Source organism: Saccopteryx leptura, chromosome 3 (genome assembly GCF_036850995.1).
Source record: "Saccopteryx leptura isolate mSacLep1 chromosome 3, mSacLep1_pri_phased_curated, whole genome shotgun sequence".
NCBI classification, from domain to species: domain Eukaryota; kingdom Metazoa; phylum Chordata; class Mammalia; order Chiroptera; family Emballonuridae; genus Saccopteryx; species Saccopteryx leptura.
Genome location: NC_089505.1, coordinates 346,379,736 through 346,393,724, shown reverse-complemented (window position 1 = coordinate 346,393,724; position 13,989 = coordinate 346,379,736). Strand labels below are relative to the sequence as shown.

Here is a 13,989-nt window from a genome sequence, read left to right as displayed (position 1 = left end):
TTTGTTTAATATATTTCATAGTACAAATAATAAAGCCCTTCACTAGTCCCTGAAACATCAAAGCACTCAGTCAGTAAGCATGAGTCATGGTCATGGTAATAATAACAGGGCACAAGTTTAGTAACATGGGAATGAGGCAAGAAGATTGCTTACTTCTTATTACTGAATATAGGATCTTTTTGGCTTGTCTTAGATAGAGGGTAGGTCATGGAGGGTGTGTAGGACTTTAATAGGTCAATATTCTGGGCCATTTGGTTTAAGGATAATGTACCTTGTGGTTGAATAATGTTAAATCTTAAGTATTAGAAGATGGATTTTATAGCTCTTTGTTTACCTTAAATCCATAGAATGTTGATGTATATGATATGTTGGTTATGTGATCCACACCTTTAAAATACCAATTAATGTGCTTTGCATTTGGAATCAGAGCCATCCATCCAGACATATGAGTCAGTCGTTTCTTCTGAAAGGGAACAATGCTTGTGCCTGTAGGAGAAAAATAAAACAAACAAATAATAGTAATCTCTACTTCTAGAAAATTCCTCCTTCTGTGGACAAACACAAATGGAAAACTTTGGTCTAGTCTAGGGAAGTCTGTAAAGAGGCCCAGCATAGCATTTCATTACTGATGTTCTAAATGTCACTGTTTAAGAATAGTCGTAACTGAAACAAAATGCTTTTTCATTTGGAATTTGGAATTGAGGTGGAGCCTTTATAACTTAGAGAAATAAAAAAATTGAAGCATAATGATTATAAAGACTATGACAGAAATACTTAAATATATTAATTCAATTCTTTACATATCATTGATATAAAGTATAATTCCATTTCTTACTCTTTTAATAACTTAATTCCTAAGAATCATTGATTTGTAATGTATGTAAACATAAGTTCGGATTCTTTATTAGATTCTCTTATATTCGTTGAGTTAATCAAAATCTGCATACCGTGTGCAAGTGACAAGTTTGACTTAGAACTCTTAAGGAACTAGGTTGTAACTAGACTAACAAATACTGGCTCTGATACACTAAATTTTAAGAGTGATATACTTGGGACCAGAACTACTTTTTAATGGAAAAAACCATAAAATATAGTTATGCTTTTCTCACTAGAGAGTACCTGACAACTTCAGTAGATCTGAAAAAATCACTTACAATATAAAGAAAGAATCTGTGATTAATTGCCCATATTCTATTTTTTTCTTTCCTTCACTCTCTGATTGAATTTTATGCTAAATCTGTAACCTCTTCACTTACAAATGTAAGAGGAATCTTCTAGAAGCAAGATTATAAAATAAACTGTCATCTTTTTTTTTTTTTTTTTAGTTTGGGGATAAGGCAAAGAAATAAACACCAATATCAAGGGGGAACAATTCATTCCTTCTTAGGCTTAAGAAGTAGTGTTGGTTTTGAAAGGGCCATGAGCAGAGGCACTGAACACAGTTCCAAAAGTCCTGCAACACACAAGAAGAGGTATGAGGTCTGGATCATTTGGCAAATGTCCAGTCCTCTCCCCTCCTTCAGGGCAGAGAAGACTTCCCTGCCCTGTTGACATTGGGGGACTCCTTTGGGCCCACTGGATATTAGCAGAACCGACTTTTGCAAAGGCTTGAAAAGTGCTTGCCTTTCAATGAAATCTAATGACACACACATATATAAATATATCATCATAGTAAACGATGGAAGTGGTGCTGCATACTTACTATTTCCCCTGCAGATCCACTGCCCACTAGTCTCTGGATGTGGCTAAGAGAGGGAAGGAGGAAGGTGAAAGTAGGGGGGACCAAAATCTAACTTAAGTTATCCAAGTGGAAATTCACTGCTGCTCACCTATTTCCTAGCTCCAGGCCAACTCAAGGACTCCAAGCACCTTCCCCCCACCCCCACTGCCACCCCAGTCCTCAGTGAGTGGGAGGAACCTGTGACCATGTATCAGGCGACTGCAAACTAAAGAAAGGAAACTATCCAGACATCCCAAGAGTTGTTCTATCCTGGCTCTGAACTGATACTAAGCCTGAAACACCCTGAATGCCACCACGCTAACGTGCTCCCCAGCCAGAGTGACAGGTTGCATCTCTGCTCAGTCTCACAAGGAGGCCAGTGGGGCCAGTGGCCCATTTTATGGCTATTTGTCCAGTTCAGTGATGTATGCTGGGAAAAGAATTCTGTTTGAAGAGAAGTTGTAATTCTTACAAGAAATATTTTCATAAGACAGTCTGATAATATGGAGTAGAATAACAGAATTCCAGGATGTTCTGATGGCTCTAACACAGAATTACTAATTTTAGCAGCTGTAATATGACTGGTATGATCATGCTGCACATTTTCTAAATTCTTTTGTCATATTTTAAGATGCATGATTTTAGTCTCAAATTGTGAGTTTCTACCTTATCAATGTCACTAAATGTGAAAGTGCTGATAGTGTTTTTAGGTAACATTGTGAAAATACCTGCAATATATTAAAGAAAAATGGTTAATGTTGATACTTTTATGGGAGAAATAATCTCATTTGGATTCTGTTGATAAAAATCTTTTTCTATACTTATGGTTCCTTATTATATGTTTACTTTACATCATGATGACGGCAGTTTTATACAGTGTCATCAAGAAGCTATATAATCTAAATTTATGCAGAAAATGTAGAAAACTATATTTGATTATTGTCTGTTTAGCAAATTTTTGATTTATCAATACATTTTTTACTTTCCATAATCTGAGGTCCATCAGAACAGTGAATGTGAAAGTGGATTCATTATAGATAGATATTTTAGCAAATAACTGCTAGACAGCTGAATGAACGGATAGGAAGATAAAGAGCTGGTGATATAGATCTAAGCCAGAGTAGGAGAGACCAGGTATAATGAGAATCGATATATTTAGCAACTAGAAAAATTCTCACGTTGGTTCCCTAATTAATACAGTGAAGGAAAATCTGAAAATCTCGTAGGAAGGACTCATTGAACACTCTGGGGACCATGCCTCCTCCACCCCTCACCAAGATAATAAAATAAAAGTAATTTCAAATCCTTGAGGAGAAAAATGAAGCTAGTGCCCCAGTGCGAGCTGAGAGATGCACAAACCAGGATTCCTACCACTTTCTCATTTAACTTCCTTTTCTGGCCCACTGGATATTAGCAGAATTGACATTTGGATGCCAGATGGATCATTAATAATGACAGGAAATGAATGCAATCAAGTCAAGGTAATGGCATCAAGCACATCTGGTTGCAAGTACAGTATCTTTCCTGAAACAAGTCAATAAATCAACAGTTTTGAGCACCTGGTGGGCAGCTCCTGAACAAGGTAATGCTCTGCCACCCCATTTCAATCAGCAGAGATGATCAAAAGCATCAACCTTCAGTGGCAGGAACAAGGGTGTATTTATACTGCCCTGCTCCAAGGGCTATGTTGACTTCCCTGCTCTGTGTCAGAATATTGGCTAGAGATTCCTTAATCAGCAAATATCACACTGATTCATGAATTTATGTGATACTCCTCACATGGCCATTTTCAGTGCCTGGGCTCTGCCATATAAATAGTATGCTTTTAGAAATGTTCCAAACAGTGAGTGACAACTCAAGAAGATGATGAGGAAAATAGTTAAATTAGTGGTTTAAACTTTTCTACTCCACTTACCAAAGGCGTCTGAGAGAACCACGTCCTTTTCCAGCAGGGATACTGGCGAAGGCTTGTTGAATGCTAAACGGTGGAAGCTGACAGAGGCGTCACAGACAGACCCGGGGAACCCCACGCTCCACTCGGCTTCTTGAGTGCAGTGAGAAGGGTCCAGCAGTGAGCTGTGGGGAATGACGGTGTGTCCTTTATGCCCTAGGGAATGAACACAAGCAGCATGTTTCCTACTTCATGTTATACAACTGAAAAACCAAACTGTCTGCAATGTAAACCTACTATGATCCACAGTACTGCCACTATAATCAAAAAGTCTTGGTAATATCTTAAAAAAAAATTTTTTTTTTTGTATTTTTTCTGAAGCTGGAAACGGGGAGAGACAGACAGACTCCCGCATGCGCCCGACCGGGATCCACCCGGCATGCCCACCAGGGGCGACACTCTGCCCACCAGGGGGCGATGCTCTGTCCCTCTGGGGCGTCGCTCTGCCGCAACCAGAGCCACTCTAGCGCCTGGGGCAGAGGCCAAGGAGCCATCCCCAGCGCCCGGGCTATCTTTGCTCCAATGGAGCCTTGGCTGCGGGAGGGGAAGAGAGAGACAGGAAGGGGGGGGGGTGGAGAAGCAAATGGGCGCTTCTCCTGTGTGCCCTGGCCGGGAATCAAACCCGGGACTTCCGCACGCCAGGCCAACGCTCTACCGCTGAGCCAACCGGCCAGGGCCGGTAATATCTTTTTGTTTGTTTCTTTGGCATGGGGCAAGGGGGGCTCACATAGAAGCTTTGAAGTGGACCCTCTGGTTGGTAGTTAACTGCAGATATAACTGAAACGTGCTCTGAAGCACCCATGAGAGCCAAAGTAGGGGAAAGGAAGTGGGATAAGAACTTAGCTAAGAATTCAAATCCAGCAGCTTGCCATACAGCCTGTACTCTTAACCAACCGACTTCAAGCTAACATTAAAAATCTAAGCTGAATTTAATAAACTAATAAAACTTATACAAAACTTTATATAGAACCATCCAAATGTTTTTCCTCCTAAAGCCACCATTATAACGAGAGATAGAAGTCATCAAATATAGTTGAGAACTCAGTCTGTTTGAACATTGAGTTGCATCTTCCATCTTTCAAAGTCTTTCAAAAGTAAATTGTTAATATCTGTAGGTTTACTTGTCAATTTTCTCTCTCTTCTAATGTATTACGCAGAATCTCTCCCACACACATCTTTGCTATCTTTTTATCTTTAAAAATGTGTAAAGACACTAAGTTCTAAAATGTGTGAATATTTAAAAATTGTGACATACTCTGAACTTGAAATGGTCAACAATGTTATTAACATATTTCTTGAACTAATTCCAAATTCATAATTTAAATTGGAAAGAAAAGGATTAACATCAGGCTTGTAACTTCCTGCTTCCCATTAAAGTATTTGACCAGGATATATCCAGTTTGTCTACATTGTTTATGTAAGTAAAGCTAGAATTTATGGGCCATGACTGATGGGAGAATTTGGGTAGTCATATAAATTGTTTCTGATCTGTGTAATTCACAGTATAAAATGGAGGCATTCGAAAATAGAAACAGCTTCCTTTTGTGATCAGTATGTCCATAAATATTGCTCAAAATTTGCTGTTAATTCCAAACCAAGGTGCAAATGTAGGGGGTAAAAAAGGAAGCTGCATCTGATAGTTTGGGGCTTTTCCAGAAAAAAAGGTCTCATCTATGACTAATACTAACCTATATCCTTAAGTCATCAGTTCAGTTTGGTACTGGGTAAAATCTCTGATTCAGTTGGATCTGCTTTGACAAGTCAACTTGAGGTTAACACAAACATATTGCCAATGTATTTTATCAGCAATTATAACATACCTGTAAGTGAACCATCAACATCAATCAGTACCACTTCATGTTCCCATCGAAAGCCAGCCTTGTTTGGTGTATGAAAATAATGGATGTCTACAAACTTTGCACTCCAACCTCCACATCTCTCGTTACAAACTCCAGTGATAGATGTCACTCCCAATGCGACACAGTTGGGACGGTCAAAGTTCATAAAGTGTACTGAAGATACAGTCAGGCCTTCACTAAATGGGAGAACCAGGCCTCTCGCTGTACAAAATGCTGACCCCATTCCCAGTTCATCAAGATGACCCACTATTTTGGCATTTTTAATCATCGCTCCATTGGTTTCACCCCATCCTCCAATATAAGCAGCCAGGATCCTCTTGGTCTCAATTCCAGTCTCATAATTATTTACCATCACAAAGTTATGGAACTGAAGGGCACCTCCATTGACCCATTCAGCTCCTTTTTGACAATTCCAAGTAGTCAGTGAATGAAATACTGCAGGCACTGGCACTGTCGAAGTACAAGATCCTGTTTGCATGGGGAAATATTCTTCAAATATCCAAAGTCCAAACCAACCTTGAGAGTGAACAGTGTTGTTAAAGAATTCTCCAAGAGGAATTCTTTTTTGGCAAATGTTTCGGTCATAAGATGGCCCATCAGGGTGGTTGTTCATTCGGTACCAAAAGCCAAAGTGAGTGCCCCCAGCAGCTGCATTGTGCCGAATGGTATTGTTTGGGTTGGTTACCCAAAATGCAGCTGGGGTCACATCATCATTCAGAAGACTAGTACTTTGCTGTACAAACACTGCCAAGTTATACTGCAGAATATTGCCATGTTCAATACCATCTTCTATAAAAAATGCTCCTCCCCTGATGTCATATATAATATTCCTCTCAACCAGAAGGTGATGTGTGTTGTGGATAGTAACAGCTCTGTTATAGGTCTGGTGAATTGCACAGCCTCTTACATAAGATTGAAACTGTAAATCTCCCAGCAGGTGCCAATGTATTGGATATCTCCCCAACCGAAAAGCCTGGCCAGCATGGAATACCTGTCAAGCCCAGACATCAGGACTATTTAGTGATTCACATAAACACAGAGTTGACCTAGCTCATATTCTCCTATTTAAAAATAATCTCCAGCTTTATATTAATTATTACTAATACATTTATATCTCCCATATCATTCACGTTTGTCATTGGAAAATATTTGGACCCCAACCTACCTTGGTTGATTCATTATATAACAACCCATACTGGACGGATTAATGTGATGGATTAATGAATGAACAAGAGCCATCTTTAACTGTTCTGCTTTCACCTCAGCCTGTTACGAGACTTTGTGTTTAGCAAAATAAAACCTCTTGACTTTTCTCCTTTGCTTTTATTCTTACATCATAATGAGAAACACTTCTTGAATGCTTACCACGTGCCTGATATTGTGCTAAGTATCTCATATGCATGATCACAGTCTACACCACAATCCTGTGAAGTAGCCACTTATCATTAACTTCATTTTACAGTCGAAGAAATTGAAGTTTAGGAAGGCTGAACTTCATGTTCATGGTCATAGGGCTCATTTAAAATCAAGCTGGTCTGATTCTAGAGTTGGTGTTCGTATTAACCACCCTGATGTACTTTCCTTCAATAAGTCTACAATCTAATAGGCAAACACAGTGGATGCCAGTGTGTGCGAGGGTGTGCATTTGAGTGTGTGGGTATAAAATATGATCCCAGGAGGTTTGAAAATAAAATATGAGGGCACCTATTTCCATTCTTTATCCAAAAATACAAAATTAACCGTTACTAATATTTAACATGCAGATTGAGCCTAGCAACCTCACTCAGTCTATATCTCAGATGGCAAAGTGTGTCACAGATCCTATGAGGAGGGGAGTTTCACAAAATGCAGGCATTGACTCTACTACCCTCAATAGTTTATTGGCAGTCTAAGTGCTCTCAGTTTAGTGGGTTTATGGATTTTACTATCCTTCTCTTCCTTCCTTTCTTTCCTCCCTTCCTTTCTTTTACTGAATACTTGAAAAAAACTATGCTAAACCTTGATTATTTAGACTGAATATAAATAAAAGACAGAGGAGCTCCTAATCTCTTGGGGATAACTTGCATATTTATTAATGTACTTATATATCCATTCAATTAGTAACCAACTGTGAGCCTGCCAGATGCAAGTACTGTTCCAGCCACCAAGGAATCAGCAGACAACTAGAAAGTTAAAATCTCCCAACTAATTGAGTGTATATTCTAGAGGGAAAAGTTAAAAAAAAATAGATACAATGTTGAGAGTTATGAGTAAATAAAGGAAAGCAGGGTTTTGGGCAGCTATTTCAAATGAGGATGGTGAGGAAAGATCTCTCTGAAGATAAAACATTAGTGAAGAGAGCTGACCGAATGAGAGTGTGAACCGTGCAGATATTTGGTGGGGAAGCATTTCAAGCAGAATGAAGAGCAAGTGTAAAGAACTTAAGACAGAAATGCATTCGACACGGTCAAGGGACAGCAGGAGGCCTGTGTGGCCTGCGTGGCATGAGCCAAGGTAGTCACAGGAGAGAAAGTCAGAGGCCAGCTGCTGGAGAGCTCATGCAGGTTCTATGGGAAGGACTCAGATTTTTAGTTTGAGGTGTACTGTGAAGCCATTGAAGGGTTTGGAACAAGGTGTAACAAGATCTAACTTACACTTGAAAATCTATGCTTTGGCTGGAGCAAAGGTAGAAACATAAAGACCAGTTAGGAGAAAATCACAGTAGTCCAGGCAAGAAGGGGTGGTGGCTTGGGTTAGGGATGAGGGGGAGGTGGTAGAAAGCAGATTCAGAATACAGTATTTTTCTGAATGCATAAAACTTGCTAATGGATTTGTTGTGGAGCATGAGAAAGATAGAGAAACAAAATTTTGGCATGATTAAATGGGTGAATAATTAGGTGTATTAAAATGGTATGTCTTCTCTACCTGATTTTAACTAGCATCTGGAAAAGAGTGTGAACTTAGTACACATTTGTTGTATGAAGAACCTGGTGGAAACTGTTGTCATTTCATAGTAATGCCTCTTACCTCTACATATTCTATTCTTCCAGTTACCATGTTAGCACCAGGTACAGGAGCATGAAACATAATGCAGCCTCCAAACTGACTACTTCCTATTTCTTCTCCAAACTTTCCTTGGAGACATGTCTGTGTAGCAAATTCACCTTAAAAAAAAAAGTCAAAATCTTCTAATTATACAAAGATTTTTTTCTTTTTTCTCCTACCTAATTATATCTTTTTATTCACACATAATTTTAGTCTCATTATGGAACATACTTATTTCCATTCACATCATCTCCTCCTCTAGATAGTAAGAAAAGGCAAGGACCTTGTCTCTTGTCTCGTTCACCTTTCCATTCCTTAAAGCACCCACTACCGAATTTTTCAAAAATAGTTTATAAATATTTGAATGATTGAATGAATACTGAGAAAGGCACTTTGTTTTACTACTTCTGAAGCTTACCCTCAAGACTCAGGGATCAACATAATTAATTCAATCTTATACTGACATTAGATATGCATTATCTCAATTATTATAAGCCTAGTGAGTAAGCAGAACAGGGAGTGTTCTTATTTTAAACAGGATGAAACTAGGTTTAATGGACATTTTGAGACTTGATGTGGATGAACTGATGATGGAAAAAAGAGATAGAATGGAATAAGCATTGCCAAGAGAGTCACTTAAAATCGTCAGGAGGCTATTAAGGAAGTGGGGCCTGTGTGGCCTCTGCACATCTTGTGCCTCAGTTCTCAGAGCTGTTATTAAGTTGCTAACCTTTTTGCTCAACTCAGCTTAAGGCAGAGCCATAAACCTCCTGGAATAACACTGCAGCATTGATGCATGTGGACTTGACCTCCTCCTTGTAGTTTTCGTCCTCTCCTCATTTGCATATTGGAACAAACCAATGCCTTAATTTAGCAACACTTCATTTGCATGAAATAATTATATTTCTTGGTTTTTGTCTTTCTAAATCCTGCCTTTCTTTGTTCTCAGAGCACAGTTTGGGTTGCTATTTGAATCTGTGTCTCTCAACAGCAATTCTTTTGTTCATGTTTTTTATTCTTTAAAGCAGCCTGAACTAATTCTTGGTTGACATTTAGAATTAGAACGTAGGTCTCCAATGAGTTTTGCCTTATATTATACTTTCCCTTGAAGAAAAAGCTATGTCTAAGCTGTATCTGTTATTCAACTGCTTAAAGACTGCAATGGTAATAGTAATTACATAAAACACTTAAAAGAGACTTGTAAAATGCATTGTGCTACATACTGTGCTTAAACATCATTCAAATACTCATATGAGAACCTTAAATATCATATCTGGTTCTCTTCCATTGTTGGGTGTACTGGGCTTTGCACTAACTCATTTCCTTAAAGTTAAGCATAGCACACAGTCAGTTCTGACGAATGGCACTTGAGTAGAAGAGACACCTGTCACTTCAGGACCAAAGCAATTAGTTGCTGATGCTCAACTCTCCAGCCGTCCTGTGTCCTGTCTCAGAGATCATGGAAACCCATGTGAGCTGGAGTTTCCATCAGCCTAGATGCTGAAAATAATTACAATGAGCTGAGCCCCCCTGTTGACCCACATTGGACATATGTAGTATCAATGAGAAGTAAAACTTTTTCATATTAAGTCATTGAGATATGGAACTTGTTTATTACCAGATCATAACTTAGTCCAGAAGTGATCAACTGGAGGTAATTTAGCCCCAGGGAATATTTTTGCAGTGTCTGAAAACATTTTAAGTGGTCACACTACAGCTGCTGAAATTACCTGTGTCAAATCCATCAGGACATGCTGGAATTTTGTCATTCCACTCCTCATTATCAGATCCTCTTATTAAAATATTTCTTGTAAGAATTCCAACTTCTGCCCTTGCTTCAAACAGAGTTCCATCGGGAAGGGTGACAGTGATCCCTAAGTGTGTGTAATTGAGCGGACTAGACAGAGTTATGTTTGTGCCATCTGCAGATACAGACGCAATGGTCCTTTTCTCATTCTCTCTTTGGCTGTGTCTGTAATAAGTTTAACCAAAAAAACACAAAACATCAAGTTAGTATAAATCAACATAACATTGTTTTGGTGTATTAGTTTTATGCTATTTAGAACACTTCATTCGTGAAACAGAAAACATTTTTTATGGTTATACAATATTTTGAATTGAAATTTGTTTTTTTGTTTGTTTTTTTGTATTTTTCTGAAGCTGGAAACGGGGAGAGACAGTCAGACAGACTCCCGCATGCGCCCAACCGGGATCCACCCAGCACGCCCACCAGGGGCGAAGCTCTGCCCACCAGGGGGCATGCTCTGCCCCTCCGGGGCGTCGCTCTGTTGCGACCAGAGCCACTCTAGTGCCTGGGGCAGAGGCCAAGGAGCCATCCCCAGCGCCCAGGCCATCTTTGCTCCAATGGAGCCTCGGCTGCAGGAGGGGAAGAGAGAGAAAGAGAGGAAGGAGAGGGGGATGGGTGGAGAAGCAAATGGGCACTTCTCCTGTGTGCCCTGGCCGGGAATCGAACCCGGGACTTCTGCACGCCAGGCCGACGCTCTACCACTGAGCAAACCGGCCAGGGCCTTGAATAGAAATTTGAAAATGGTATTTTATTTTTTTCTTAGAACAATTACATAAATTTTACAGGTGCCTTTCAATGAAATAGTTTCCAATCACTACACTTATTTTATAGAACTTGATTAATTTCTGTAGAACTGTGTTCAAAAGGTCTGTTCATTCAGAACATCCCATGAACAAAATAAAAAAGAGTTTTAGGCTGGGCTTCACTAAATTCCCTTGGATCAAGATGACACAGAGATTTCTTTAGAAAGGAAAGTTCTAAAAAGAGTTTTTACATTCTCTGTGCATCTAAATACACCTTTCCTTCATTTGTAATAATAGGCAATGCTTATACAGAACTTACTTTGAGCCAAGTTCTTTCTAAGTGCCTATACATACTCATTTAATTCTTATAGTAATTCCCAGACAGATACTAATAGCATTCCAATTTTACTGAAGCTCAGAGAAGCCAAATAATATGGCCACAAGCTCAATAGGTGGTACTGGTGGGCATCAGATACAACAGATTGACTTTGAAGTAGTATTCTTAACCAATTGCTTTACACACTCTCAAATAGGATTTACCAATGAAATCATGAACAATGAATTAGATTTGGTGTAAAACTAGTTAAATCTTGTTGCTAAAACTAAATATTTCTACATTAAATATTAAATTTACTCAATTTTCATACAGAAAAGCTATAAATGAGGACTTTCTATTCTATTATTAAGCCTTATCACTTTGCTGCTTTTTTATTTTACCATTATGTAATTAAAATTTCTTCCAAGGGCAGAAAGAAAAATCATCACTTATAAAGCTAAGTACATATTCAACTCTTCCTGACATCTTTAAGCCTATTTTTAACTTGGAAAATAGCAAACTCAAAATGCCATCTGAAATTTGAATTTTAAATCGAGTATGACCTTAACATAATTGAGTTGTTTCTTGTCATAAATTACTATCCTTTCTCCGATACCCAATATTGTCATTAACTATAACTAGAACAATGCAGCAAAAATAAAGCTCCTCTTGGTATCCTCTCCCCATCGGTATTCTGGTATGTTATAGTTAGCTATATTAGTTTTCTTCCTTTTATTTCTTATTTGCTAAAATATATACTTAAACAGAAAGTGAGAGTCATAAGCAGTTTCAATTTTAAAATGTCAGACACATAAGAGGTTGTTAATACTCACTCTATAATGAATTTTTTCCCCTTCATTCAGTCATTCCTAACAAGTTTGGTTCATGGCAACCACACTGAGACTATAAGATAACAAAGAGTTCACTGCTGCTTTTAACCCTATTCCTTAGTGACTCCAAACAAAAAAGCATTTACTTTTTAATGCATTAGTATATTTAGCTAAAGCTCTAAGTCAGAAGTTTTCAAATTACTTTTCATAATAGCACAATGCTTTTTTCAAACAAAGTCTTACATGGGAACCCAACCTAACCATAAAAAAACAACCAAAATATTAATACAGCAAGTCCTTGAATTTTTAATGTCATTTTGTTATAATGTGGATGAGATGTCATAAGAACTTGATTTGACTCTTGTTTATATCAATGAACCTATGGTGGAATTCAGTTTCATTATACATCGTTTTGCTTCAAGCCACAGAACCTATTAATGACATTAATTTAGAACTTAGTGCATATATTTATTTTATAGGTTTAAATTAATAATTTGTCTTATAGCAAATTCAATCTAGGAAAACAACACTTGTGATCAACACAATGTTAACATTTGGCAAATACACATCTGGCTTTTTATGTTTATTAGAGTTTTCAAATTTAGATTAAATAGCTGTTGAACTTTCTGAATCATCCCTCTTTCTTGTAGTTAAAAAAAAATCTTTCTTTAGACTGACAGCTGTCAGAGACGAAGGCGGTTAGCTGCTGGGTAAAAAGGGTAAAAGAATTAAGCAAAGAAAAACAAACTCACAGACACAAACAACAGTATGGTGATTACCAGAGGAAAAGGGGTGTGGAGAGAGGAAGAAAAGGGAGAGAGGAGGGATGGGAGGAGACTTGATATGTCATGGTGAACACACAATACAATATACTGATGATGTATTATATGTACAATTGTACACCTGAAACCTATATAATTTTATTAACCAATGTCACCAAAAAAAATTCAATTTAAAAAAAATCTTGTTTACAAATGTAAATGATCAGTCCCAGAAGACATCACACCTGTGTCCTGTGCTTGCAATCACAATCTTCTCTCCTGGTTTCCAGGTTACTGCTTCTTGTAAAAGCAAAGTCCTTTCCCCCACCTGTGCAGTGTGAGCCAAGCGAGTCCAGACCACGGGAACAGGCAGACCTGGAGCCAACACACAAACCAAGGTTTCTAAAGATGAGTTTTCTTGGTTATTGAGAGCTTTATGCAATTTAATCTTTTCCTGGATTGAATCAATTTGGGGAAGGTTCATAAAAAATATATAGAACGGTTGCTTTACGCAAGTAACAACCAGGCTTATAGTAACATGTGTGGGTCTATAAATTTAAAAAACATCTTCCTGTTTTTTATTCTGCACCAACATATTCCATTTATGGCTATTTTCTTTATATGAACTCAATATAAATGTGGCATACTCTCGATAAAACCTGCAGAGGCCTGTTACCTTCATTACTGTTGACAGGAGTTGCTTAAATTGATAATCTAGAGGCAAATGGAATGTGTAAATATCTGCAAATTCCATTAGTGTATATATTTAACACAAAGCAGGACATTCATAATCATAGGATCATAGTGGAGTATCATGTTTATATAGCCTAAATTTATAAAAAGAGACAGATTACAGTACTGCAATATAGAAAACTTCAGTACAAAAAGAAATATGCCACGTTTTCTTTAAATAAGTTAACTTCATATCTCCAACATGATCACACTCATTGTTATTTGCTCATAGTTTTCCTGAATACA

General features: G+C 38.0%; 1 protein-coding gene across 1 annotated transcript in view; it reads right to left on the bottom strand.

Moving 5' to 3' along the window:
* The window catches only part of PKHD1L1 (PKHD1 like 1), a 163,462-nt gene that overhangs the window by 58,781 nt on the left and 90,692 nt on the right, over positions 1-13,989 (bottom strand). The window contains exons 46-51 of the mRNA XM_066379362.1: positions 13,257-13,386; positions 10,285-10,526; positions 8,537-8,673; positions 5,492-6,521; positions 3,636-3,827; positions 335-486 (exon numbers count right to left, since the gene is read on the bottom strand). Of these exons, the coding sequence (XP_066235459.1) occupies positions 335-486; positions 3,636-3,827; positions 5,492-6,521; positions 8,537-8,673; positions 10,285-10,526; positions 13,257-13,386 (1,883 nt within the window). The remainder of the gene's footprint in view (positions 1-334; positions 487-3,635; positions 3,828-5,491; positions 6,522-8,536; positions 8,674-10,284; positions 10,527-13,256; positions 13,387-13,989) is intronic.